The sequence below is a fragment of the Felis catus genome, chromosome C1 (genome assembly GCF_018350175.1).
Source record: "Felis catus isolate Fca126 chromosome C1, F.catus_Fca126_mat1.0, whole genome shotgun sequence".
NCBI lineage: Eukaryota > Metazoa > Chordata > Mammalia > Carnivora > Felidae > Felis > Felis catus.
The window spans coordinates 200689782-200717225 of NC_058375.1; the positions used below are offsets into that span (position 1 = coordinate 200689782).

Genomic DNA, 27444 nt, shown 5'->3' on the forward strand with positions numbered 1-27444 from the left:
GTGAGCTTTCATCAGGGTTTGGGGCTCCTTCCGGAGAAGGGTGATGCCAGCCATTACTGTTTTATTCCTTGGGTGGATCGAGTTTTAACTCACAAGGGCCGTCTGCTGAGTGGGATTTGGGTGAGATGTGCCGGGGCCTGTCCTGAGGCCAGATGAGCCACGGACACGAGGGCCAGGGTTCTTTGCCTTCCAGGCTCCCTTGGATTTTCGACTTCAGTTTGGAGTAGGCTGCCCTTAAAAGGCCGGTACAGAAGGCCTGTGTGTATTCCACAAAGAGTGACCTTTGAAATCACACTAAATAGATACGATCTGCTGTTTTGGAAATGTGAACAGCTAAAATATTGGCACCCAGTCCTGCCCACGCTCAGACATCTAGAAACCGTGAGTGGATTTTTTTTTTTTTTTTTTTTTTTTTTTTTTTTGCCGTCACTGCTATTCACAGACTTCCCCGTTTGCTGCTCTGCCAGTGTCCGGGTCAAGCTGTTGTCACGAAGAGTGTCCTGTACTATTCCCACGGCGGGAGTAGCCTGTCTGCCTTTGGTCTGTCAGATTACACCGGGGCCACCTTGCTTTTTGTTCAGAAACTGACTCACTATGTTTATGCAGCTTGTTCCCTAACCACCTTGCTTTCTCCGTTGGTCATACAGAGAAGAGTTCATGTCTGCCGTCCAGAAGGCATTTATCTGCAACTATGTAGCTTTCATGATTTTCTCAGAAGGTAGCTGGGTAGGGGAGCCTCTCTAAGAACTTAGCTACGTTGGGTAGTGAGACACTCCCCTTCTTGGTTAGTACTGTGTGTGGTGTGTACTATGCCAATCAGTGGATGGCATCGTACTAATAACAATAATAATAATTTATAGTTGCTAGCTTTCTTTTGAGTGCGTATTGTTTGCCGGGCACAGTTTCATAAGCATTTAATACTTAAATCTCATGTAATCCTCCTGAAAATCCTGTGAGGCAGGAGCTGTAGTGTCCTCATTTTTCAGGTGCGGAAACTGAGGCACAGCGGTGTTACATAATTTTCCCAAGGTCACACAGCTAGGAAGCGGCAGAACTGGGATTTGAACTGGTGTTTGACCACTCTGACCCCAGTACCCAGCTTATAGGGTAGTGAGGTGCATGTGAACCTCTTGATACTATGCCTGGCTTAAAGTAAGCACCGGATAAGTGTAAGCTACTGTAATTATCCCCATCTTGGAAATTCAGGGCCTTTCTGACCTGTCAGGCCATGCCCGGTCACGTATCACCGTAGGACCCTTTATCACCCCCTTAACAACGCAGTATTATTGCCACATCGGTTTGTCTATCCTCCCTGAATTCTGTGAAAGCCACGAGGGCAGGTGCTCCTAGCCTCTGTGTCCCCACTGGCGGGCACAGGACCAGCCACCTCATCCTGGCTTCCTGGAGATTTATGAAACCAGGGAATGAACGAATAAGTGTAGTGACGTCGCAGAAGGGCAGACTGTCACGTTGGCTTGTGTGTTTCTTATCATTGCAGATGCCAAGACCAGGAGGTGGAGCTTTCTCTTGGAAGAGCACAATAAATTAAGTGAGATGCCTGCCTTGCTTGTTTCATATCATGCTGTTGTTAAGCTTTAATTATCTGCCTTAAATTTAACATATTTTTAAAGAGCACCACCCCCCCACCCCCCATCCCTTGCCTGTGGTAAGTTCACCTGCTTGTGCCCAGGACATGTGAAGGTGAAGATGGTCCCAGGCAGCCACACCCCGTCTGCTGAGATGGTGGCTTTGGGGCAGCTCGGGCAAACACGGGACCTCTTCTTCCATCCGAGTGCGGCCGTGCTAGTCAAGTTCCTGAGGCCCGTGCAACTTCCTACTCATCATGGAAGTGTTAGATGTGGACTTTGGGAATCAGTTGAGCTGGGTTTGCTTTGTGTAGATGGAAGCCACTGTAGATTCCCTCTAAGAAAGGCTCTCGGTTTTCTACAAGAACCAGATGATCAATGAAGGTTGCAGGGTCTGGGTGGCTGTGGGCTTTGTAGCACGCATAGCATTTAATAAGTCCTTGGAAACTGACTAAGGGAAGGGATGTGTGTACAGCTATCAGTATAAGAAGGAGAAGCCAGTTGGGCTTACCATTTTTCCTCTCTGTGCTCTGCATGGGTCGGGCAGTAAATTCTAGTGTGCCTGAGAAAGGGGGGACATGGGCATAGCTCAGCCTGCCCTGGAACGCCCATCTGTCACCCATCTTCCAAGCTGCACACTCCTGCAGTGGGTCTGTGGCTGGCACCACTTAGGTTCCTCCTGCTTGGCCCCCTGAGGACTTGCTGGGCCTCCGAGCCAGTGCTGGTCCCAGTCAGGCCAGGAGAGACATGATCCAGGGGGCAGCTCTGAGTCATTGGCCATCTTGCCCACCAGCCCAGGACTTGCAACAAGAGGGAGAAGCTGGGTTTCTTCTCTCTGTCTCCTCCTCAAGCGACTGACTAGGTGACATCAGGTAGAGAATTCAACATTCTGGGTCTCCTCTGTCCTTTCAGTGAAAAAAAGGGGTCTTTACTCTGTTTCTATCCTACTGACAGAAGTTAAATAGAAGAGAAGTGTTTCTGATTCCTTGTGGAAGGACTTGCAGCAAACCCAAGGTTAAGTGTGACTGTGACAGGGTCCTTATTTAGCACCAGCAAACACTGGCTGACATGGCGAGGCTGACCGACGTCGAGCTGAGGCCCTGTGGCTGCGGCTTTCTGGAACTTGGGGTTCAGAGTGAACTATTTGGCCAAAGCTAAATTTTTGATAAGCAGTAGGAGTGAGTGTTTCCCTCTTTCCCCTTTGTTTTTCAACTGCAGGAAGGCATGTAATTATGTTAGCTATAAAGGCTTTGATTTTTACGGACCAACACGAAGCAGGAAATGTACGGCCTTAGTGGAGGAATGTAATGAAAAACCATGTCTCGTGACTCCTGTAACATTATGTAATGGTTCCAAATCTTGTGTGTGCCGTAGATTCTTTGAAATACCTGAGGAACACGATGGATTCTTCATCCAGAAAAATGCACATCCTGGCCACACGTGAAATTTTGCATTTCACGTTAATAATTCCGCAGATCTTAAGAATTCTAGTGTTAGGGCTCAGATTGCTGTGTTACATGCTATCTTGTCATTATAGCGACTGGTGGAAGAGAAGACTGATTCTACACATTTCATAGATTGCAAAAATCTTGGACCCAGAGAAAGGAGGAAACAGTTGTCTTCCTCATTGGGAGCGTCGTAGGCTTACAATCAGGCCAGTGACAGAAGTCAGACCAGGCTGGTGATCTTGAGGTTGTAGCGTGACCTGTTTGGAAATGTAGATGCCAGCACCGTGAATAAGAGGCTGAGGAGACAAGGCTCTTCAGAATACCCCAGTTTAGCTCCCATTTTGTTGACAGACTGCAGACCTGGGGCCTCTCCTCCACCCCCAGCCCTCGTTCCTCCTGTGTGAAGTTAGGTTCCTGGCCCTGAGCTACCGAGCGTGTGCATTTGAAACTCATTAAGAAATGACAGTAAGACCTCCTGAGTGCATGAATGCTTACTGATGACATGGTGACAGTTATTTTCTCCAGATAACGGTGAATCTAAGAGCTTTCCTTCTCCCTCTTTTCTAAGTGACTTGAGGCCTTTCGCCCACAGTGAAATTGGCATAAGGCCTTTTGTTTTCGCCCGGCTGTCACAGTCCAGAAGGGCTCTGCATCCCCCTCACTGATCTTGTCTTGTCAGCTGCTATTTGAAAACACTAACATCTCTCTGCTCTGTGGCTCAGTAGCATTCTGCCGAAGAGCAATTTTACAGAAACGATTTCTAGATGACTCATGAAGCCAGACAGCACATTCCTGTCATCTTCCAGCACCTGGAAAGGACATTAGTGACTTGGGGGGCTGTCTCAGAAACTTACCCACTTGGCTGAACCAGCAGCGTAGGACCACGGAGGCAGTAGCTGGTGGGAGACCGAGTGGAGGTTGCTTTTTCCTCTTGAACGGCTGGGAGAACATAATGCTTACAAAGCACCACCTTTCACACCGGCCGGGTCGTCATCCTTTTCTTAGCTTCCATCAGGTATTTGAGCACCGGCGGTCACCAGGATTAAAATAAAAATGGTTTCTGAAAGCACACGGAGTGCTCAGTCTCCTGAAGTGTGCACAAATCAGCATGTGCAGATTTAATTTGGAGGCATAAAATGTATTTCTCTGTCAGTAGGGGAAGTCTCTTTTATATTAAAGCCATCAACCTTACCTAATTTCTTATCATGGTGATTCTGTTCACGCAAACGGTTTCCAGAAATAACTGGTACGTACATTTAGTGAGAGATGGAAATGGATTTAAATATATTGAGACTACAGAGCAATTTAAGGTAGCAGTCAGATGGCTCAGCCCTCCATCTTGAGATCAGTACTTACAATGGTAGCCATTTGATGATGTGGCAGAAGACTTAGAGTACCTCGTGAGGATATTAAGAAAAGACGTGACCATGTGGCACACAGAACCAACAACCTTAGAATTTCCAGTACGACTGGGTAGAAATGAAATGCACCCAGTTTCTTATTTGGTTCCCTTTACCAGGTTCCTGAAGACAGTTAGCCCCTTGGTGGGTTACTGTGCCTCCCAAGGTGCCCGTGAGAAGGGAAAGGACGAAGAGCAACAGAAGATGCGCAGACAGGAGTTACTCTTCTAATTAGATTTTTCAAAGGACAATGATAAAAGGGAAGGCCATCTCGAAAGCCTCAACCCTTAGGGCAGCAGGCTGTGATTAGTAGATTGCTGATAATTCCACCAGTGACGTCTAGGTCTGTCATCTTTGGTGTTTAACTTGTCTCTCTCCCACCCCCAGAATTATCTGTTTTGTTTGTACCCCTGGTTTATTCTTTTTCTGTTTCGCTCTTAAATAAAGGAGCTTCTTTTTCTTCCCTCTTAATTTTAAAATCGGGTGAGGCTAAATTCTTTCAAAAAGCAAAACCATTGAAATTAATTTCCTTTCGTTTCTTGCAGGTCCCAAGTAATTTTTCCCACTTGGGGTCATGGCTCTGACTGGAAGGAGAGATTTCCCTGTCCGTTATATAGGGGTCTGGAACCAGCACACTTGGAAGGAAAGTAAAGACCCCTAAATACAAGCTTTAATTGAAAGAGTCAGAGTAATAGTCACTCTTAGGAACGGTTTAGACTCTGAACTTGGCAGAGGTTGGTAAACTTCTTTTGTAAAGGGCCAGATAGTAAGTATTTTAGGCTTTGTGGGCTATATGGTCTCCCATCTACTTGATTTTGTCATTGTGGCAAGCAGGCAGACAGTTGTCATGGCTGTGTTCCAGTAACACTTTATCTACAAAAGCAGACAGTAGGCTGGTTTGGCCCGCAGGTCTAAGCTTGCCAACCTCCTTTAGAGGTGCTCTCAGGTGACCTCCAAACCAAGGAACTTGGTCGTCTGCTTCACCATTGACGTCACTGCTGTAAAGCTCACCTCTCTCAAGGGGAGATCGGTATTCTGTCTTACGGAAAGGGTCTCAAGTGTGCAGGGCCATTTGTATTTTTATAAGTTGGTGGACTCAGCGTGACTCTGCCTTTTGTCATTGCTATTGTTGTTGTTTATAAATAGCCCTACTGTGCTCCTGATCTTTCTTGGAAACACCTAACAGCTTCTCTGCACAGAGCACAGTGCTTCCTTGCCTATCAACAGCAGATAACTTAGAGTTCTCAATTTCTCAAACATCAAAACCCAAATAAAACAAGAAGAGGGTGCCTGGGTGGCTCAGTCAGTTAAGCATCCGACTCTTGATTTCGACTTAGGTCATGATCTCACAGTTCATGAGTTTGAGCCTTGCGTCAGGCTCTGCCCTAACAGCGCGGAGCCTACTTGGAATTCTCTCTGTCTCTCTGTCTCTGTCTCTGTCTCTCTGCCCATCCCCTGCTCTCGCACTTTCTCTCTCTAGATAAATAAATAAACTTAAAAAAAATGAAGAGAATGGAAATGACAAGATTTATTCATTCTATATCTTGCTTTTTCATGGGTCTTTCTGGGCTGATTTTTAAGAATGTGGGTCCTTATTTATTTGAGTGGGAATACTGAGAGAATTGTTTTAAATTACTTTAGGTTAAAAAAAAAAAAGAGTCACAGAAACATTTGCAATTCTTCCGAGTGTCCGTGTAATGTAGAAAATCAATTTGGCATTAGTGACTGCCCTCTTATTTGCAGAAACTAAGGGATAGAGAGGGAAAACCAGTTCTCTAGCCTTATGGACTTGCTCAGGATGTGACCGTCATCCCGCGGGTTTCTCTCCGGTTACGTTTTTGAGAAAACGGCATGTGCCAGAATTCCAGCCACCGAGCTCTGTATTTTGAAGCGCCCTCCCTGTCCTTAGCTCTCGTGGGCATTAGCGCTTCCATTCATACCCTTCTGTGCTCCTTTCTAGTTGCACAAGTGCGCTGCCTTCCACAAGTTCAGCTGGATCCTCTGCCCAAGACGCTCACCCTGGCTTTCGCTTCACAGCTGGAGAAGACGTCTCCATGTGTCCCAGAAACCATCCCTGAGGCAGACCTTTCTGGAGTGGACTCCAAGCTCGTGTCCAGTCTGCTGCCCTTCCAGAGAGTGGGAGTCAAGTAGGTTCTTGGTCTTCGTCTTGCTTGGACTCCATCACTTAGTACAAATGGGGTTCAGATGCTTCTTCTCTTAGGAACGCTCATCTTTCATGGACATCTAGGAGCAGCTAGGCATTAAACAGCCAGGTGTGCGGTCAGCAAAGCCTGATTATAACCATTGATTGCAAATTCTATGAGTTGATCAGGACTCTGGATCGCAGGTGTGCAGATACCCAACGAGGAGAGAGATTTCTCAGTGCATGGAGTAGACAACCAAGGGTCTCCAAAGATCCCATCACACCTCCCTGTCTCACTCTCGGCTCGGCTCTCTCCTCAGTTTGCTTTGTTCTCAGCCAGGTGCTCCTCAGGTGTGGCGGCCAGGGCTGCCTCGCACTTCTGGCTTGCACCCGTCAGCTCAGCAACCCAGCGGAAGCACCTTTTTTCTGGTGGGCCTGACACTGAAGGGCCTGAAATCCGGTGCTGATGCCAGGACCAGTCGCTGTGCCCTGGGGGCTGGGGAGTCTTGTTGGTGAGAATGGATGACAGGCCCTGGAGCCAGCTGGTAGGGCCTGCCCCACCTGAGTTACTTGGATTGAGCGGAAGGTGGTGGTTTTCCAAAAGAAAGTCAGGGTGTTCTTATTATAGACAGAAAAAAAAGATAAGCCCACATCGTGACCTGTCCTGTGTTCTGGAGCTGCTTGGGAGGACCAAATGGCAGGTTTGAACTTGCCTTCTAGTGAAGAGAATGGAGGTCATAGAGAGGAAAAAGGCAGTCCTCATGGGCATCCAGAAGACAGCAGGAGCTGCCTCTGCCATTCGGTGGTGTGGCTGGGGATATAGCCCCGTGCAGGGGAAGAGAGGAAATCGTGGCGCTGGCAAACAGGACGGCCTGTCCACACGCAGTCCACTCGTGAGGTTTTGGCAAACGCGTGGCCGCTGTCTCTGACGGGATTTTGGTCTGTGATTTGGGCCCAGTCCCGCCTCCCTGCATTCCCACGGCCCCAGCTCTGCTCACACCCTTTCCCTCGTTTTTCCCTCCAGTTCCATCTGTCACGGATAACACGCTCTGCACAGCTCCGTCTTGCTTGAGAGCCTGCCCACCCCCACCCCTGGGCAGCATCTGTCTTCAGTATCCCAGTTCTTCTGGGCTCCGTTAGAGACCGGGGCCCACGTGGCACCTGCCGGCCCGGCCAGTTAACCTCGTCACCACCGAGGGGCGTGACGCGCCTGAACGGGAGCCTGGCCGGCAGCTTCCACCTTTTTCACTATGGCTCTGAAACTGCTAAACCTGAAGGCTAATGAAACTGCTAAAGCTGCACTTGCAGCCTTTCTTCGGAGCTCCCCAGTTAAATCCAGATTTTAACTTGCATTCTCTGAAGAGGAGGAATTTGGTGTTGAGGGAACAGGGCTGTCGGTTCCATGTTGTTTTGTAAGAACTACAGTGAGAGCTCCCTTAATCGTATGGAGCAAAGTCTCCTAGATAGGTACCAGCTTCCTCTAATATCTGAATGGTCCCTTTTAACAGATGAGGGAGTCGAGACCCAGCAAGTCATGTGCCCGAGGCCACTCAGCTTCCAAGAGTGGACTCGGGGCTGACACCCATGTTTTGTGACGACGTCGTGGCATGTTTTCTGTTAGGCTGCGCTCCTGTTGTGGCCGCAGCACAAGGCCCTCCGTGCTTTGTTGCTCACCTGCCCCTGTCCGCTCTGGCCATCAGTTGTGTAAATCAAAAAGTAAGGGAGAAAATGAGTCTTTTCACACTTATCTCCCCACCTGGTCCGTGTGGAGAGTTGATCCTGGAAACAGTCTAGAAGATTTCTCTAAGGCCAGTGTGCCAAGGAGAGGCTGGGTCTGTTGGACAAGTTGAGGCGGCAGTGTGCTGGGCTCCCTTCCTTGTCACTGAAGGTATATGGTGGTCATGGCCCTGGGGATGAAGGGGGGGGTGCACACCCCCCCCCCCAGCTGGGCCGCTGTGGCCTCTGGGCGATGAGGACAGTGCCGTCACATGCCATGAGTAGTAGTCCACCCAGCTCGCCCCCCGCGGATGCGCTGCTCGCTTCTCTGTCTTTGCTGAGCACTGGCTTCCCCAGGGCAGCAACGCTACTTTCTGGCAACTCAAAAGGCCCCTTGCCAGCCATACCCGCTGCTGACCACGGGGGCTACACGCTGCCTTGGCTATGAGAAGGAAAGAAAAAGAGCTAGTTGATGGGCTTATTATCAGGTTTCTGAGCAAATGATCAGTTTTCCAGGAATTCACAGGAAAGAGGGCTGCTGTTTGGAGCAGGAGACCAGACATCTGGCACTTGGGATCCGTTTCGCTTTTCACTGATTCATCTTGTGAGCCAAGCAAGTCATTTTTCTTCTGTTCGTCTTGATTATTTTTCCCTTTTTGAGGAGTAGCAGTTACAAGAGAAACACTTCCTCAGCACTTAGGATGGATGGTGGCAGGCACTGTTTTCAGTGCTTTAGACAGTAGCTCTGTCAAAGCCTGGCAACGGCCTCTGGGGTGGGTCCTTTCATGCCCGTCTCACGGCTGAGGTGTGAGGAGATTGGGTAACTGGCGTGAAGGTACCCAGCTGCGAAGCGGTGGAACCGGGCGGCCCCCCAGGCCAGTCTGGCCCCCCGGACGCTGGAACGCGCCCCGATGCACACAGCATCAGCAGGGGTTGTCACACTGGAGGGCGGAGGGGCTGCGGCGGCTCCTGGTGGACAAGCTGCTGAGGCTGCTGCTCCCTGATAGACACCCCGGCTCCATCCTCCCCACGGCCTGTCCTCCTCTTCTCCAGTGTCCTGTCTCTGCCGGCTCCTTCCCTTTGCCCCTGTGCATAAACGTCCTCTCTGACCTTGAGAAAGCCTAAGCCTGTAGCGAGTAGGGCCCGTGTTCCCTCGTGCGGTGGCCCACACCGGGTGGTGCACGTCCCATTACGTGGTTAGCTAACAGCCCTGACACTAACAGTGACACTAACAGTGCCACACCACTGTCCTTCCCGCATCTGCTTTCAGTTTTGCCATAGCGAAAAGAGGCCGTCTGCTACTTGCTGACGACATGGGCCTGGGGAAGACCATTCAAGCCATCTGTATCGCGGCCTTTTATCGGAAGGAGTGGCCGCTCCTGGTGGTGGTGCCATCTTCGGTGCGCTTCACGTGGGAGCAGGTCAGTTCCCTTTGTGTTGTGATTCTAACACCGAAGCGTCCTCGGTGTTAAAGCAGTCGAGTAGCAGTTGGGGACAGGGCCCGGGAGCTTTCAAGATCCTGTCTCAGCTGAGGGAGGAAGGGAGAGGAGATGGCCTTCTGAGGCCAGGCTTATGATTTTTCTGAATTAGAATCAGGTTGTACCTTTCCAAAGCTAGCCAAGGAGCCGTGAGCTCAGACATGGACGCGTTGCCTCAGTCTGGCAGCAGACTCTTCCCCAGTACGTCCTGTGCCCCTGCCGGTAACACCTTTCACCTGCACCACACTTCAGCTCAAAATGGTTACCTCCTCATCCCGAGGCAGCCGTGTGCAGTGGACGCAGTAGATGTCAACCCCGTTTATGGATGACAAAACTGAATCTCAGTGAGGTGAAGCAGCGTGCTCACTGGTGATGGGAGCATTACAGGACCTTGAAGCCGCGTCTCCTGAGGTCAGAGTTCTTGCACCCTGCCGAAGGTGATGTGAGCAGGATGTCCGTGTTGACCAGGTACCATTATAGCTGAAGGAGCCGACACGAGCTTGTCTTCCATAAATCTAGGGATTAGAGTGCTTCCAGTAAAGGAATAAACACCCAGACAGGCAAACTTGGTGGAGAATGAAGAGCTCATTGATCATCAGTGGCTTTTCCCAGCTCTCTGCTACTCATGGCAGCTGTCAGCCTCGTCACACGCCGGCTTCTGACTCAGCCCCACCGTGAGCCACTTGTGGAGAAGAGGCGACTCTGCCCGTAGCGCTCAGCCCGGTGCACAGACGTGCCCTTCCAGCTGAAGAGAAAGCAAAACTTTAAAAATGTGCATCGAAACAATACCTTTTTATCCCTGTCCCTATGACCTGAATCTGCCGCTGCCTCTAGAAACTAACAATTCAACATGTATTTATTTGGTGCGTGTTAGATTCCCACAGCACCCTCAGAAATGCTGAAAGAAAGAACCAGGCGGTCACTTGGTTATGAGCAGAAGCGAAAGTAGAGAAAGAAGCAGCACTTCACATCACAGCAGTGTCAGCCCCGGGATGCCAGGGGAGCTCCCAGACACCAGCCGCTGACACGGAGGCTGCTGGGGGCCTCCCATTGGTTGCAGGCAGTGGCTTTGGCTAGAGATGGCAAGATTTCTGGAGAGAGCAGGTGATAAGTATTTTTGTCATTATCGGTGTCTTTGGTATATACCAGCATCTGGTAAGACTTCCTTTATAAAATTCCTCATTGAAAGAGTCACATTCTTTCCCTGCAGAAACCTGCCATCTAGTTAGAGATTGAAGGGATGGAATCCGCAGACCGCATAGTGACTGCTAATGATATTTGCATACTAAGGAAAGCAGTGTCCCGTTAGTAGAAAGTGAAGGAGTAGATGGGTAACAGGGCAGCGGAGGCGTTTGCTGTTCATGGGCCCAAGGGTACCAGCAAATGCAGAAGGGTGTGGAGAGAAAGGCACTGAGTTTGTTTCTCGGGGAGCGTTAACACTGTCCCTTGAGGGGGTGCTGTTGATGGGTCGGCTGGGGCCTCAGCTGACTGCTGCCGGCCGGGTCTCCCAGGCTCCATTCTCCCCTCTCATCCCCAGGCCTTCCTTCGGTGGCTGCCGTCTCTGAGCCCAGACCGCATCAATGTCGTGGTGACCGGCAAGGACCGCCTGACAGCTGGCTTGGTCAACATTGTCAGCTTTGACCTTCTGAGCAAGTTAGAAAAACAGCTAAAAACCCCTTTTAAAGTTGTCATCATCGTAAGTGACTTGGCAAAGTCTTTAAGTACTTTCTCTCTGGGGAAACTTTCTCTTAAAAGCTCCAAGAACTTTGATGCCTGTGTTCTACGGGAGCCTCCCTCTGTTTCTAAGAGAATAGAAATCACTGTCTTTATTTTGTGGGAAACTGACATTTTATTCATCTCAAATAGCAGTCCTCAACCCTAGCTGCATATTAGAATCTCCTGGGGCGCTTTTTGAAAAGTGTCATTTACTAGGCCTGAACTGGGGGTTTGCAGCCCATCTCTCCAACACGAAGTCATGGACAGGGGCTGCTGGTGCGGACAACAAGGGCGTGTACCTTCATGTGGCGGCCTCTTGTCCGGGTGGCTTAGGCACACGGTCCAAACAGCTAATAAGGTTTTTTCCAGCCAATATAAAGACCCTCCCTCCCCCACCTCAAAAAGTACAGCTGACCCTTGAACCACATGGGTTTGAATGCATGGACCCACTTATGGGCACATTTTTTTTGATAAGTTCAGTCCAGTACTGTCTTTTCTCTTCCTTATGATTTCCTTAATACTTTTTCTCTAGATTACTTTGTTGTAAGAATTCATCATATAATCCTGTACCATACTAAGTATGTGCTAATCAACTGTATGTTATCGGTAAGACTTCTGGATGAGTAAAGGTTTGGGGGAGTCCAAAGTAAACACTGACTTTTGACTTTACGAGGCGGGGGGCGGGAGGGGGCGGGGGCAGTTAGTGCCCCTAATCCCTGTGTTGTTCGAGGGCCACCTATACTTTTTCCTCAGGTTTGTTGTTTTTTGAGTAGGCTTTACTCAAGTTCTGTGCACAGATGTGACAGCACATCTTTCAGTCACTGGCTTTCCTTGTTTACATGCTTCACGTATTCCATAAGGAAAGTCTAGAGAGATCTGGTGCCAGCTACCTGTCAGAACCCCGTGTGTTCACATGGCTCACAACTAAAGATTATGAAAAGGTGTGCAGTCCCCATCCCCCATCCAGGTAGCCGCTAACAGACATGCAGGGCTGAAGACCGCAATGGATGGTTTTCAATGGAAGCTTACCCTTGTTTATCCTCTTGGTGAAAGAGGGACACCCAGTGCCTCGGGACGATATGAAAGAGTCTTCTTTATTCAGACGTGTGTATTTTAAAGCCAGTGGTATTTTCCTGAATTCTCTGACAGTGGCTTCCCAAATCTTGATGCTCAAAATGTGTAGTGCATATCTCATCTAGAAGGAGAGAAAGGGATGAGTTTTTAGGAGGCCCAGAAAAGTCAGCAAATCGCAGTAGAGCCTGTGGGTTTCTCGACATGGGGCTGGCTGTCATGGGAGGCTTGTTCATCCGCATGTCCAGCCAACAGCTGAGCACGAGCTCCACGGCCCGCACGGTGCTGTGCCCTGGGGGTGTGGAGGGAGGAGAGTCAGCCCCGTTCTCTAAGATACCGTAGTCCAGTAGGACAGACAGACACATAGCACACGGATCATTATAGTACATTTTAGTGCTTTCATAGATGTGTGAGCCAAGTATTGTGGGAACTCAGAGAAGAGAAGAAGAAGGCATAGTTGCTGACCTCGGGCATCTATTATCATGATTTGGGCGTGAGAACCATACTATGGCCTTAGCTCAAGCAAACTTAAATGGTTATATCTTTTTGTAAAAGTTTATTTATTTATTTTGAGACAGAGCAAGACAGCGTGCAATCAGGGGATGGACAGAGGGGAGAGAGAAGCTGTCAGCACAGAGCCTGACCTGGGGCTCGATCTCACAAACCGTGAGATCATGACCTGAGCTGATCAAGAGGTGGATGCTTAACGCACTGAGCCACCCAAGTGCCCCAAATGTTTATATCTTCTCATAGCTGTCAGGGCAATGAGTCTTCGAGGGAGTCATTTCTGGTTTGGCACAAATTTGGGTGTGGCTTTGAAAAAAATGGTAGCATACCTGTAAAATGAAAACATGAAGTATCCCAGGATGATGGTGACGGTTCTACAATGTGTAGGAAGAATAATGCCTTCATCTCCTGAGGGTTACCCTGTGTCAGGTACTTTATGTGTAACTGCCGATCTTCCCGGTGGCTCCTAAGGCAGATGTTCTCTCCATTTCAGCTCTAATGGAACCGACAGTGAAAGTGGTTACATGATTTGCCCACAGGCATGAAGCCAGCAAGATGGGGCGTCATTGATCAAAGCTGGACTGCATCTGGCTGTAGAATTCATGTTTTTCTGCTTCTGGCTCAACACTTAGCCTGCCATATGGTTTTTGGCAAGCCACTTACCACCAGTGTTGGTTTGTCTTCAGTTATTTAAGAGGCCTGTCTTCTGATTTCAGAGAAATGTTGTAAGAGGGAATAAAGTGTCAACTCTAAGATGTTACACTTCTTCGGAGAGTTCAGATAGAAGCCATTCCTTGGGGTTAGAGTGGTGGTACATGTTAGCCCACTGCTTAAAGGGTCTTTTCCTTCCCTGTCCTCTGTACTTTCTGCTGTTTCTCTCTATAAATCCCTTTTTCTTGGCTGTCATGCATTCGTCATCACACAGTATGAATATTACAGCCCAGCTTTCTAGGAACAGATACTGTGACATTCGTGGGTTCACCTTACTTATACTCCCTTCCATTGTGCTTTTGAGGTCCATTTCGGTTTATCATAGCTGAAATGGAACAGGAGGTTTCTCACATCACCTCTAGAGATAGAGCCAGGATCCCCCCCCACCGTGTCCCCATCATAGTGTGGCCAACAACCACCGGGTGCTTACTAAGTTAGCTGGCAGGACTGTTCTGTGTGTCAGCTCATTAAGACTTACAGCAACCTGATAAGTTAGGTAGTGGTATTTTACCCATTTTATTGATAGAGAAACTGTAGAGAGGTCTGTTGGTTGCTCAGGTACATAGCAAGTGATTTGAATATGTACCAAAATAGAAACTTCCCCTCAAAATACTAAGAATGTATTAGTTACAAATTTGGGTTTAGAAAATATGACAGGGACTCATGATCGGTTATGGTTGAACAAGAAACCGCTAGGGGAGGCATCCTCAGTGCAACGCCATGCCAGGTCAAGCTTAACACAAGCCCTGTCTCCATCCGCTCAGGATTTGGCTGTTTCTTTTCAGGATGAATCTCACTTCCTCAAGAACATTAAGACAGCCCGCTGTCGCGCAGCTATGCCCATCCTCAAGGTGAGTCCTGCTGAGAATAGACTTGAGGCTGGAGCCCACCCAGCGCAGAGGTCCTGCTGTATCTTGCTCAGGTTTCAGGGGGGTCCAAGGAGAGCAGGGGCTGTAAGTCCAGGGCCAGGGGCTCTGGGCTGTGGACGTGACTTACGTTGACCGAAGCTATCACCGTGTAGGGCTTCAGTGCCAGACTCGGTGTTCTTCCTGACGTCCTGCTAAGGAACTGGCGCCTGGTGCAGTCACCTCTGTCTCTCAGAGATGAAGGCCTGTTGAAGGTCACAGGCTGGATGGGGACTGCATTTTGGGTCCTCCTCGGGCTCCCGGACAAGGCAGAGGGGAGCTGCCAGCATCGTGTCCTCTGAACAGCTCAGGAGAAGCTTCCTGTCATTCTAAGCCACTTGTGGGGACCCGGCTCTCATGGTGCTAGGAACCAAGGGAGAGGAATCATACAGACTTGGAACCGGGCCATCAGGGATCAGGAAGCATTGGCAAACCCGAGTCATGCCCAGAAGCTGGTGCTCTTTCCTGGGGTCACCCTAAGCCTTTTTTGTTAGCGAGACGGGCAGCCATGTGCACCCCTTGCTGTGGCCTACACGGGGGCCTGAGTGCTTTGGCTGGTTGATCCTTGGCTTCAGAGCAGGTGGGGGTGTGGATTTAGTGGAGCTTCGGGTCTTTACCTGGATGTGTTCTATTCTGACATGAATTCAACCTGTGCCATGTTTCACCTGGCACACACTTCCATGTCTGTGGCTTGTGTCCAGACTCTCCTGACCCCAGACGGTGGCAAGGCCCCCAAATTTCCTTCCTTCTTTTTCTGGGGAGCTTTTTCGTAATATTGGGGGACAATACCACAATTAGGAAAGTAGCTTTTTCCTCTCCTAAGGTAGAAATCTCTCACAGATGACTTTGGGAGAACCTACTTTGGTTTATGTAGACTGAGCAGACAAAAGTACATGTTTATCTTGTGCTTTATTAAAGCAGCCTTGGTGTTGTGCCAGCACTTTAAACCTGCAGCTTTCATTGCTTAAAAGAAGCTTTAAGTTGTACCTAAACTAGGGAAAACAAATATGCTAAGTGTTGCTGGGGCTTATTAACATTTGAAAATTCACTTAATTTTTTCAACTCCCCCTGAAGCACAGCCGTCTACTCATTTCAAGTTTTATTTTGCTTTCTTTTGTTTTAGGAATAACAAGTAATATGATACATCTTCCAAAGCAGGATTATGTCATATGCTCCAAACTTAAAATAAAAGTCCTTTACTTAAAAACCTTGATCCTCTGCTCATGTTACCTATAAATATTTATGGACACACTTAAATGAAACATTTTTCCCAGAGTGGTGACCCTTCTTTTAGGAGGCTTTAATATGTTCTCTTTTGCAAAATGTTACCAGATCTTCGTACTGTGGTTCCAGTATTATAGCCATACCTAAAAGTAAACGTGTACCCTTGATTGTTTAGGCCAAAGAAACGGCACAGTAGATCGGGTATATCATTAAAGGTATAGTTGGGGAGCTTCTGAGCAGCCATCTTGTTAATGCAGTCATTGCCCAGCCGGGAAAGCTGGACCGCATCCTTGTTTCCGAAATATGTGCTTCTGAGCCAGACCTTTTAAAGCAGCATTTATATCTTTAATATCGTGGGTATATTTCAAATTGATATATTTGAGACAAATCTTTTAGCAGTTAACTAGCATAGATTACTCTGCACTTGCTGTACAACCTGGATGTGTTAACACTTTAAGACAGGACCCACGAACATAGCCTGCTGTTGATGAAGGTGTCCTGAATCCACTCTCGTATATAACATTGAGTTCACAGGGTTCCAGACCTGTGAGTGGAGGTGGGGCTGAGGCATTCTGCCTCAAACCTTTCATCTCTCCGCTGTGTTTTCATCTAGATCAGAGTTTCTCAGCCTTGGCACCATTGACACTGTGGGCTGGATCGTTCTTTGTTGTGCAGGGCTGTCCTGTGTGCTATAGGAAGTGTAGCACCATCCCTGGCCTCTACCCACTAAGTGTCAGTAGTACCCCCCAGTGGTGACAACCAAAATTGTCTCCAGATATTGCCAAACGTGCTCTGGGGGGCAAATCACTCCTCCCCATCTCTGTTGAGAACCACTGATCTAGGTACTCCAAGGAGATGAATCTAAGTATTTTTGGAACAAGGGGAGAGTTGGGAGAAGTAAAATATGCCCTTGAAAAGCCATGTCAGGGCCTAATTTGGTACCATTTGGTTGTTCCTCCAACTTGTGCACCTCCTAGAACTATATTCTGATGATTTCAAGACATATTAAGCAAATGTGCATGGTGGGGTGATTAGGTTATGCCATCCAGTCTGTGAGATGGCCAGGCCAGATCACATCCTGGAAATGCAGGTTCCGTAAATGGTGACGGCAGACACAGGGCACGTGTGGTTGAGGTTGTAGGAAACTGGTGTCGTCCCCTGGGAAGTGTGACGTCTTTCTTCTCCTACAGCATTATTTGTTTGGGCTACTAAAGAAAGGTAGTTCTGTTTTTATGTATACATGCATGAAAGTAGGCAAGACAGAAAGCTATGAAGAACAAAATTCAGATACCCTTTATTCCTTCCAGTGGAGAAAACCACCAGTAACAGCTTGGTTATTTTTCCAACATGGCAGTTGGAGAGCAGGGTCATCATTTTTTTTTTTTTTTTAATTTTTTTTTTCAATGTTTATTTATTTTTGGGACAGAGAGAGACACAGCATGAACGGGGGAGGGGCAGAGAGAGAGGGAGACACAGAATCGGGAACAGGTTCCAGGCTCTGAGCCATCAGCCCAGAGCCCGACGCGGGGCTCGAACCCACGGACCGCGAGATCGTGACCTGGCTGAAGTCGGATGCTTAACCGACTGCGCCACCCAGGCGCCCCAGGGTCATCATTTTTAATGGCTCTAGAGCATCATGTTGTGTGGACGCATCCCGTAATTTAACCCTTAGTGTTGGATGTTGTTTTGCTATTATGAATAATTTTGCAAGCGAGCACCATCCACGTCTTTGCAGCTTGCACACCTCGACCCCATTAGGACAGATGTCTACACGCAGAATTGTTGGGTCAGAATTTCACCTTTTGATAGGTGCCTCTGATGTCCCATGTGGCCAAGCATGACTGTCTCTACTCCCACTCAGCCTGAACCGCACAGTCTTTCCCACAAGACTCTGGCCCTCATGGGTGTCAGTCTCTTTCTTTTGTGCAACGAGGTACGTGTTTGAGTCTTCCTTAGTGGTGTTGGGTTTATAGTGCTTCTTACTGTCAAACCAGTGTTAGATGATTTCAGTAGAGAGAAAAAGCCCTCAGAATCCCCACCATCCTTTTCTAATAAATACCTGTTTTTCATTTTGTGTGAATAGAGCCTCTTTTACAAATCACTGTTGATTGGTTAGATGAAATGAGAGTAGTGGTCTAAAATGTATGAGCCTTTTCTTTTTCCATCCTCATTAAGTGAGTGTAAATAGATGATATATTCAAAAGGGTGTATGGTGAAAACTGACTCTGTCCCCCCTCTGGGCCCCTGACCCCTTGATCTGTGTCTGCAAGGCAGCCCAGGTTACCAGATTCTCACGTTTACTTCTAAAATGTAGTCTATGCCCAGTGAGTATGTGCATCTGGGTTTTCTTCATTCCTTCTTAGAGTGTTCTACAACCACTCCTTTGCCCCTGCCTTTTTTCTCTTAATAGTGTACCTCAGAAACTGTCCCACCTCATTTCAGATGACACAAGCTCATTGTTACAAATACTGTTTTTGGTTGTACGACTCTACCATAATACATGTCATCTGTTCTGTTTTGATGGGGTTGTAGCCAGGCTTTGGCCATCTTTTCATACGATATACAAGCAGGTGGTAGAAAACCCAGTCCCGCCACATCGACAAGAGATGGCTCTTCGCCCCTCTCAGCCCAAAGGAAGAGTGGTGTCAGTTGGAGGGTCTGCTGTCCCAGTTGACGAGGCTGCAGGAGGAGTCCCTTGTGGTCCTGCTGTTCTGGTATGAATTCTCTCAATTGCAACACAGAATCAGAAATGAAATTATTGGAATCTAGTATGTAAGGTAAAATAGACTTTTTTCCGGAGGAAAAAAACATGCTTAGTATTTAATTTGAGCATGTGTGTTATATTAGTGATACCTATACCCATGCAGGCCTTGAAGGTCAAAACAACAGAACTTTAATTAGCTATAATTATAACGTTTAATGTTTTCTTGTACATTTTGGTGTTTTTGAACTGCTATAGTCATGTTCTTCCTTGTTTCTGTTCTTACCTCAGAATGAGTTGCCTTTTACATGGCATCAGAATTTTATTAATATCGAAGCAGTGATGCTCGCCTGCCTTGAAAACTCTGTGATTGTCATGCAGATCAGTTTAGTGCTGGTGGTGGTGTTCAGACTTGTGACTGGAGCTGTGTCTCTTTTGGGGAAAAGGCTAAAACCTAGAAGGGAACTATTTTATATGAAATATGCTGACCCGACCAGAGACTCAGGCCATTTACGAGGCATCACTAAGTGGTAGGGATCACTGCTGATCCCTGGGGTGGCCCTTGGCCAACAGGGGTGTAATTATGCTATTTATCTTGGTTTGGCCTTGCGTGTCGTGGAGAGCAGGGAGACGAACAGAACCTCGATCTTCTGCTCGGATTCCAGTCACCGGATTTCTCCTGAAGATTGGGGTTTCCCACTTGTTCTCAGGATTTAGATTTAACTACAGATGTTGACTCTTTGGTTGTTTCTTGGGTAGTGACAATGATCCTGCGTTTGTTCTTGATCTGTGTACTTTTGGTCACGTGTCCCCAAACTGTGTTGGCCTCTCTCCTTATTTTTGAAGATTCTATAAGGACTTCTACACTCGTGACAGCATAGCTCCAGTGTCCGTGCCACATAGAGCTTGTGTGTAACAGGACACTTGGGTAGCGTGGGCTTGACCTGCTTTTGGATGTCACCAGCCTTCTCACGTTGTACTTCTAAATTTCAGGGGACTCCACCTATGGCCTGAACTTTATTTAGAGTACCGTCAGGAATAACACTTGGCAAGAACTTTGGGCTTTGGGAAGCATGACTTTTTCCCCAGTCTGGAGCCTTGGTGAAGTGTGTTTTAACCGGTCAGAATAATTCAGTAAAGCAAGTTATTAGCTCAGTTGGAAAAAAAAAAAAAAAAAAAGAGGTAATGATGGAAAGCGAGGAAGAATTCCCAGGCTGCGTCTTGTACGAACTTACAATTTTGGTTCTTTTCTTTGCAGCATAACATTCTCTTAGCTCATATTTAAAAATCTATGTGAAAAAAGAAACCTGTGTGTAGGTTATGCACTGTGAGTCAGATTGGGTTCTCCTTGGCAAATTACATATATTAACTTGTCCTGCCAGCAACCTGTTCCACAGGGCTGACCTGATGACCTTGACCCATGAGGAAACTAAACCTGCCTTTGAAGGTCATCTGCCTCCCCCCTACCCCCAAGCGTCTGTTCCTGTGAATCACATGATCTCTTGCGGATACCACATAGAAATTATTTTTTTTCACCGCTCCCTTGCGGATTTCTTGGGTACTGCTTTCTGTGCTTAGCCACAGGGGTTAACTGTAAAGTATTCAGCTTAGTGTTGATGGATCTAATTTTATACATTTATATTTTCTTAAGTTGGAAGTTCTCCGAGGTGGACGGTGACCTACAAATCATTTACAGCTGGGCAGGATGACAGGCTGCATGGGTGACAGTCATGATGGCACCACCGTGTTGGGGCTGAGCAGGGAGCAGGCTAAATCATTCCAGAAAACATAAGACGCTGTTCTGGCTTCTTTTCAGGGCTGGTCTTTTTCTTTTTCTTTTTCCATAATGCTGCCTCTGCTTTTTAAACACCCACAAACGTCCATTTTCAGCGGCTTCATCAGCCCTAGTCAAGGCAGCGTATGGGATAACGGGCTCCAGATTAACACTGTCCTGGAGTGATTTTCCATCACCTGGTTTGTGAGCTGCCCCTCCCCAGGCACCAATAGCGACGTGGGGAATAGGTTTAGGATGATAGGCTGATTTTCTCTTCTTGATAAGGCTTCTCATTTTCCCCCGTTTCATTGAAATGGTCTTGAGCCAAGGCAAGCAGTGCTACAGACGTCATTCAAGAAGCTCATTGTTATTTTAATGAGTCTGCATTAAACCGCGCAGGAAATTAGAAGGCTGGGTAATTGAACTGTGGAAAATTATAGCTGGAGAAATTCATAGCTCTCCTGTCATAATGGAATTAGGTATTGGCGGTCGCTGAGAGGGCAGAAGTGCATCTTGAGAGTTGTATATATTGTATATTTATAAAGAAACATTTTTCTTCCCTCTGTTGCACCTTTATTTATTTATTTTTATGAGGCAGCATATCCATTTGAAAACCTAATTTCCTCTCCTAGGTGATTTACTGCGTGCGATTGCCTTACACTCCTGTTGTTAACTCAAGGTTACAGTGGTTAACAAGGTGTTTCTAGACAACTGAGCTCCGTGGTAGGCTTCCTTCCCAGAGCTGAAATGGATTTTACCTCCAGTAATTTTTGGTCATTCCCTCCCCTAATATAGCAGCGAGCGTCTCCTTTTCTGTTCTCCCCTCTTTCCCATCTTAATACGACGTGGTACATTTCGGTTTGATCACCTTCGGGTCAGGTTGGTGTCAGGATGGTGGGGAACTTGGAGCTCATCGTTGGCGTAGACCATTTATTTCTGTCCTACCCACTGCCAAGCAGGCTGCTGCAGACCTGGGCTGGGTTTAGGGTCAATGGACCCAGGTCCCACTTTTTAAAGTCCTTTTTAACTGAAAAATAGGCTAAATCAGGGCTCTCTGGGCTCAAGGCATTGTGTCGCTGAGTTAGCGACAGCCTTTTTTTCCTCCAAAGAAAATCAGTTAGAGGCTTACGCACAGGCCACCCCTGACTCTTCCTCCTGTCCTCAGTGTCATTATCTGATCAGAAGTTCAACTTGGATGTCAGAGATCAGAGATCCCCTCTGGAAAAAGGTCAGACCTGGTGGTCTCTCCCCAGCTTCCACTTCCAATACTGAATTCTTTGAGTTTCTTCTGTCTTCCCTTGGTTACTGGTTAGCTGAATATTTTTCAGCATGCATCGAGTATTTATAGATCGCTTGCTTTGTGCCAGGTACTGTGCAACAGAAGATAAAGGTGGACACAGCCCTGATCTTAAGATGCTTGCAATCTAGTGAGGGAGACAGAAGAGGTAGAATTCAGGATAATGTGCTAGGTCCTGATACAGGGGGACAGGGCTGTCCCAAAGGCAGCCCAGGAAGTGGCATCCAGCTGCTTCCGTGGGTCACACCGTGAGGCTTGTGGAACTTGTGTGTTCTTCTTCTCTGGCCACGGTACCTTTGCTTAGAGTTCCCAGGAGTAGGCCAGCCTGCAGTGTCTTCAGAATCCAGATCTCCTTGGGTTCTGAGAGCAGTAAACTGGATAACTGCCGCAGTCAGAGTGCCCAGGAAGTGAGAAATGCTCCCGCTACATTCCAGGGGATTTTGCTGTCTCTGGGGCATCCAGCTCCTATCCCAGTGGGGCATTTGGGATATTCCCTATGTGCTCCTCTGTGCACTCTCAATCCCTCTGGCTGTTTGTTTTCTAGGTTGCCAAGAGGGTGATCCTGCTGTCCGGCACACCAGCCATGTCCCGGCCCGCAGAGCTCTACACCCAGATCATTGGGGTCAGGCCAACTTTCTTCCCTCAGTTTCATGCATTTGGACTTCGCTACTGTGATGCCAAGCAGGTATTTATTCTCCCCTCCCCTCTCCCCCACCCATTCCTTACCCTGATTTTGAGACCTCCTTTGTGTTCCTTCTCTTTGGCCATGGTTACGATCAGAGGCACACTGGCCAGGGAGCCGGGCCCAGATTTTAGTCCTGCTTTGCCCCTAACTCTGACCTTCGAGTGTCCTCAAGGATAAGATAAGAACAGTCCCTCTTAGTTGTAATGCTTGTGATTCCAGGGTGGTGTTTCCCGATAAAGGCACCGGTGGCTGATGCGTAGGTGCACAGAACTCTGAGAAGGGCACCTAGGCGAGCTAGGGGTGAGGCCGGGGCCCATATGCTCTGTGCAAAAAAGACCACAGAGACATCGAAACGGGTGGAGTGGGGAGTGTGATGTGGTGCTGCCTTGGTGGGCTCTCGTCAGTCAAAATGTTGACTCATGACAGTGAATTGTGCCTGCTCAGGAGGCTAGAAGCCTCTGAGCTACAGATTCTCTGTGAACACAGTGCCAGTGGAGCAGGTTCCTCTGGAGCTACGATCTGCACAGATTCAGTCTCCAAACGTGTCAGAGAGAGCCTTGTGAACACGAATGCCATTGCAATCAAAGTCTTGATTTTTTGTTTGAGGTTTATTTATTTTGAGAGAGAAAGAGCTCATGGCACACACCTGTGTGCATGGGGGAGGGGCAGAGAGTGAGGGAGAGACAGAATCCCAAGGAGGTAGTGCACTGTCACCTCGGAGCCTGATGCGGGACTTGAACTCATGAACCGTGAGATCATGACCTAAGCCAAAACCAAGAGTCAGACACTCAACCGACTGAGCCACCGAGGCGCCCCAAAATCTTGATTTCTAAAACCTCGATTTTTTTTTTTAACTGGGAAAAAAAATGTCTATTTAATGACATGGGGAAATACAAGAGTGGGGAAAAAAGTAGGATGCAAAATTTTCCCCATAATTCATTCATTCATTTGTTCTCTCTCCCTCCCTCTCTTTATCCCTGTCTCTCCCCTCCCCTCTCCCCTGCACCTCTCTTTCCTATATGATTGGAAGATGACGTACACGAAATAATGTACAAGAAATGGATTACTTTTGTAAACGAGAAAGTTGGCATTTTTTAAATGTTTACATCATTTACCAATCCTGCATTCCTCCTGATGGGCCGTTGAATCCCTCAGTGTGCATCAGTCTGATCAAGCCAGCTGAGCACAGGACACTGTCCTCCTCAGCAGAGGAGGCTCCTAACTGAGCCTTGTTTCTCTCCTTGTCTACAGCTGTGCCTCCCTCTACGGTGGGCTCAGCATGTTTCCTGAGTTGGGGGGGGCCTCTCAGTGTCAGCCAGCCATAACCAGCTTGGCCAAAGCCTGGGCACGTTTCCCATATTCTTCCCCAAAAATAACCCAAGAAGGGATGACCCAGAAAATCAGCCTCTCGTTTGCTTAGGTGTTCATTTTTTTCCTTATGCACTGAGCTGTTTTCTTCTGGGTTTGGGCTCCTCCTTCTTGGCTCTGGTGCCTTCTTCACCCTCTCCAGACCCCCCGCCCATGGGATGCAGCTCCTCTGTTAGCTCGCGTGCCATGGCCTTGGTTGGCCGCGGGGGATGAAAGCGGAAGTCCCGGCCGGCGACCTCTCTGGCCGTTGGGATGGGAGCGGGGCTGGCTGGCGTCTTCTTCCTGCGCCCCTAGTAGCTCCCTCTGATCCAGGCTCCGGAACTTCCACAATCTGAAAACCAGAGGGAAGATTCATCAATTTTTCCTTCTAATCTCTGTTTTTGAAACTGTGGCCAGGGCAATGAATTTATCCTTCAGCAGCAATCCTTCATCTGGCAAAGTCAGACTCCTCCACTCCTCACCTCTGTTCCCACGAGGGTCCACACGGCCCTGAATGAGAATGGCAGACTCAGGTCCCCTCTCTCAACTGTAGGTCACTTCTCCTTTCCCCCCAGCTGTTCTGTAACTTTGTAACTTTGTAACTTCCTGAACCTTGAAGCCACATCCTGAGCCTCCCCTGACTTCTTTCTTGGGGGTGCGGCCCCTGCTGCAAAGGCTCCAACCGGTCTCTAGGACCTCATTGTTTCAGACCTTAAGGATTCCTGTTTTGTGGTCAAATGACAACTATACTGAGCCACTATTTGCATCGAAGATGCTGACACATTGGAGAAATGGCTGCAGCTTACTCCTTCTGCGTGCATGCCTCATGCCGTCTTGAGAAAAAGCCTTGCTATGCAAGTTTGTGATGTAAATAAGACTGTCTGCCTTATTTTTTAAATGCTCTTTCAAAAAACTTTTCAAGTACTTTAAAAATACCCACTTACGTTCAAACACAGTGCTTATAATGTAAATTGTAGTGCTTTGCAAAGTTAATTGCAAACCATTTTTAGCTGCTTATTGAGGCAGGAAATTTCTGTTATTGAATGTATTTAAAGCGATACACTTCTTTAACGAAATCTGTAATGCACTTTCCCCAGGATCAATCCAGATTAGATTCCACACAGTTGTCGTGGTCCCACAAAACTCTTCACGAGTGATTTGTACTTCTGTCCTATTTGTAAATGACCCACTTTCTGAGAAGGACCTTCGCTTCCTCGGCCATCTGGGCCCATAGTGGAATGTTTACCTAGTGATGATAGGGGCTGAAGACAGAATCCATTGCCTTTGCCCCCAAACTGCCCCTTCCTGTGTCCCCAGTCTCTGTCCACCATCTCCCCAGTCTTCATGCCATCCTCATTCATCCTTTCTCTCTTCATTGCACCCCCCCCACCACCACCACCAGTCAAGAAAACAAACATAGACAATGCCTTTCCTTCCTTCCACCTAGCCCAGTGCCTGCTACATGGTAACTTTTCAATAAAAGCTTGTTGGATTGTGAATATTCTCAATTTTAAACCTTTAGTATTATTGGGTTTTAAATTTTTTTTTTTAACGTTTATTTATTTTTGAGACAGAGAGAGACAGAGCATGAACGGGGGAGGGGCAGAGAGAGGGAGACACAGAATCTGAAACAGGCTGCAGGCTCTGAGCAGTCAGCACAGAGCCCGACGCAGGGCTCGAACTCACGGGCCATGAGTTCATGACCTGAGCTGAAGTCAGGATGCCTAACCGACCAAGCCACCCAGGCGCCCCAGTATTATTGGGTTTTAACCTATAAGATTAAAAGCTGACATAGTAGCACTTAGGAGCATGACATCCAGATTAATTACGGTATCCACTTGTGTCAGCATGATGTTTATTTAATTCAGCCGGTAGGCCAGAGCTGTTTTGTTGTTGTTGTTGTGGCCAGCTTCTTACATTGAGAGAAGCCACTGAAGAGAATGCCCCATGCTGAGCTCATTCTTGACCCTATGCATAGCATGAAGGCATTTGCTGAAACTTCCAGTTGATTTCAGGATATTTGTTAAAAGAAGACGCAGTTTTTGATCATTTTACTTTGCCTTTGACCATCTCTTCCTATTCTCTATGTAGCATGGGTTTATAGGACGCCTGCCATATCCCCACGATGAGAGACTAGGTCCACTGGCCCTCAAGAATGAACAAGCCTAGCTTCTACTCGAGGTGGTTCATGGCCCTGGGGAGGCTGAGACAGGAGAAGAGATAAGCAGCTGGAAACATAAGGCAGCAAACACCCTGGTTCCCTGATTTTCTGCAGGACTATAGACATCAGTTCTTATTTCGAGTAAGATTGTTAGTGAAGAATAAGGTTTTCGTTGTAGCATCTTACCTAGCTATGTGACAGGGAATAGGTATTCTTGCTCATTGCCTCTCATGAGCTGCTAAGTAAAGAAACCGATTTTATGAAGGACTGCCTGTGAACCCTAAAACCCACCTCTGGTTTCAGCCACACTGGTACAATCCTGTGCTCTGGGTTCCTTCCTTCAATTCCCACCAGCAGCAGCAACACCCTGCGTTCATGTCACTGCACTTGGTTGTGTTGGTGTAGCCCATACTAAGGAACAACAGCTTCTTAAATCCCAGTGCATCCCATCAAATAAAGGTATTACTGATAATATGATTTGTTATGTTGTGCAGTGAACTCTAGGAGAAGCCCTAGGGAAGATGATTTGTTTATTTAGAATATGGGAATAGTTTGACAAGCTGGGTGTCTTACTGGTCTTTTAATGTAATAGATACCAGACCTCTTGGCATCTTGCATTTGCTGCTAGAAAGTTCAGCATGTAGAACACCAGGATATGTGTTTTTAGTTCACTTCATTCCTTACTTTTCCTCTTTTCATTCCTAGTTCCCATTTGTATTATATTAGGTTTTATTCATCTTTTAGAGCCACTTGAAGTTCTCTGAACAAAGCCACAGGAAGAGAAAGCTGTGAGAATGTTGAGGTCACAGCCTGGTTAACTTGGCCCTGGGAGAACCTAACTGGATGTATGTTTCTCTCCACAGCAGCCCTGGGGATGGGATTATTCAGGTTCCTCCAACCTCGGAGAGCTAAAGCTCTTGTTGGAAGAGGCGGTCATGCTGCGACGCCTCAAGAGTGATGTCCTTGCCCAGCTCCCAGCCAAGCAGCGCAAGATGGTAGTCATTGCCCCAGGCCGGATCAGCACCAAGGCCAGAGCTGCCCTGGATGCCGCGGCCAAGGAAATGACCACCAAGGAGAAAACTGTGAGTCTGGGGCTGCAGACAGGGATTCAGGGGTTGATGTGTCCACAGCTGTTCCTTCCTGGGAGGGGCTCTATGGGGGGTACCCAGAGTTCTCTGAGCTTGCCTTTCCATGATCTCTTCCCACCCCTCTGGACAAGGACAGTGAGCCCATGTCATTTCTCAGCCTACCTAGTCTGGTTCTAAAACCTCTTCCTGATTTGCTGTTTTATGCATGTGTAGATCACTGTTGACAGATGGTCATAAAAATAAACCCCATGGTAACTGCAGAATGGTGATATATATTCTGAATCCCTCAAAGAAAGTTGGAATTTATGTTTAGTGTATTTTGAGAATGCCTTAGTCTAGTAACTGTTACTCAGTCTAGTAACAGTTAAGAAATTAGTCCTAAGCGTATCTGATACATATGTGTTAACACTCTGACAGTACAGGTTATTTTAGTCAAAATAACAAATTGACATTTACATAACAAAGTGGAGTTTTCAAACCCTCTTA

The 27444-nt window shown here is 47.6% G+C and overlaps 1 protein-coding gene across 11 annotated transcripts in view; it reads left to right on the forward strand.

The window, feature by feature from the left end:
• SMARCAL1 (SWI/SNF related, matrix associated, actin dependent regulator of chromatin, subfamily a like 1) overlaps window positions 1-27444 on the forward strand; it is a 54197-nt gene that overhangs the window by 8380 nt on the left and 18373 nt on the right. For 9 of the 11 annotated variants that reach the window (XM_011285575.4, XM_011285573.4, XM_045034458.1 and 6 more), the window contains 7 exons: window positions 1499-1549; window positions 6395-6581; window positions 9564-9714; window positions 11309-11467; window positions 14562-14627; window positions 22222-22362; window positions 26734-26952. In XM_011285575.4, the coding sequence (XP_011283877.1) occupies window positions 1499-1549; window positions 6395-6581; window positions 9564-9714; window positions 11309-11467; window positions 14562-14627; window positions 22222-22362; window positions 26734-26952 (974 nt within the window). The remainder of the gene's footprint in view (window positions 1-1498; window positions 1550-6394; window positions 6582-9563; window positions 9715-11308; window positions 11468-14561; window positions 14628-22221; window positions 22363-26733; window positions 26953-27444) is intronic. The other 2 variants (XM_045034459.1, XM_045034457.1) reach the window with 2 other exon arrangements.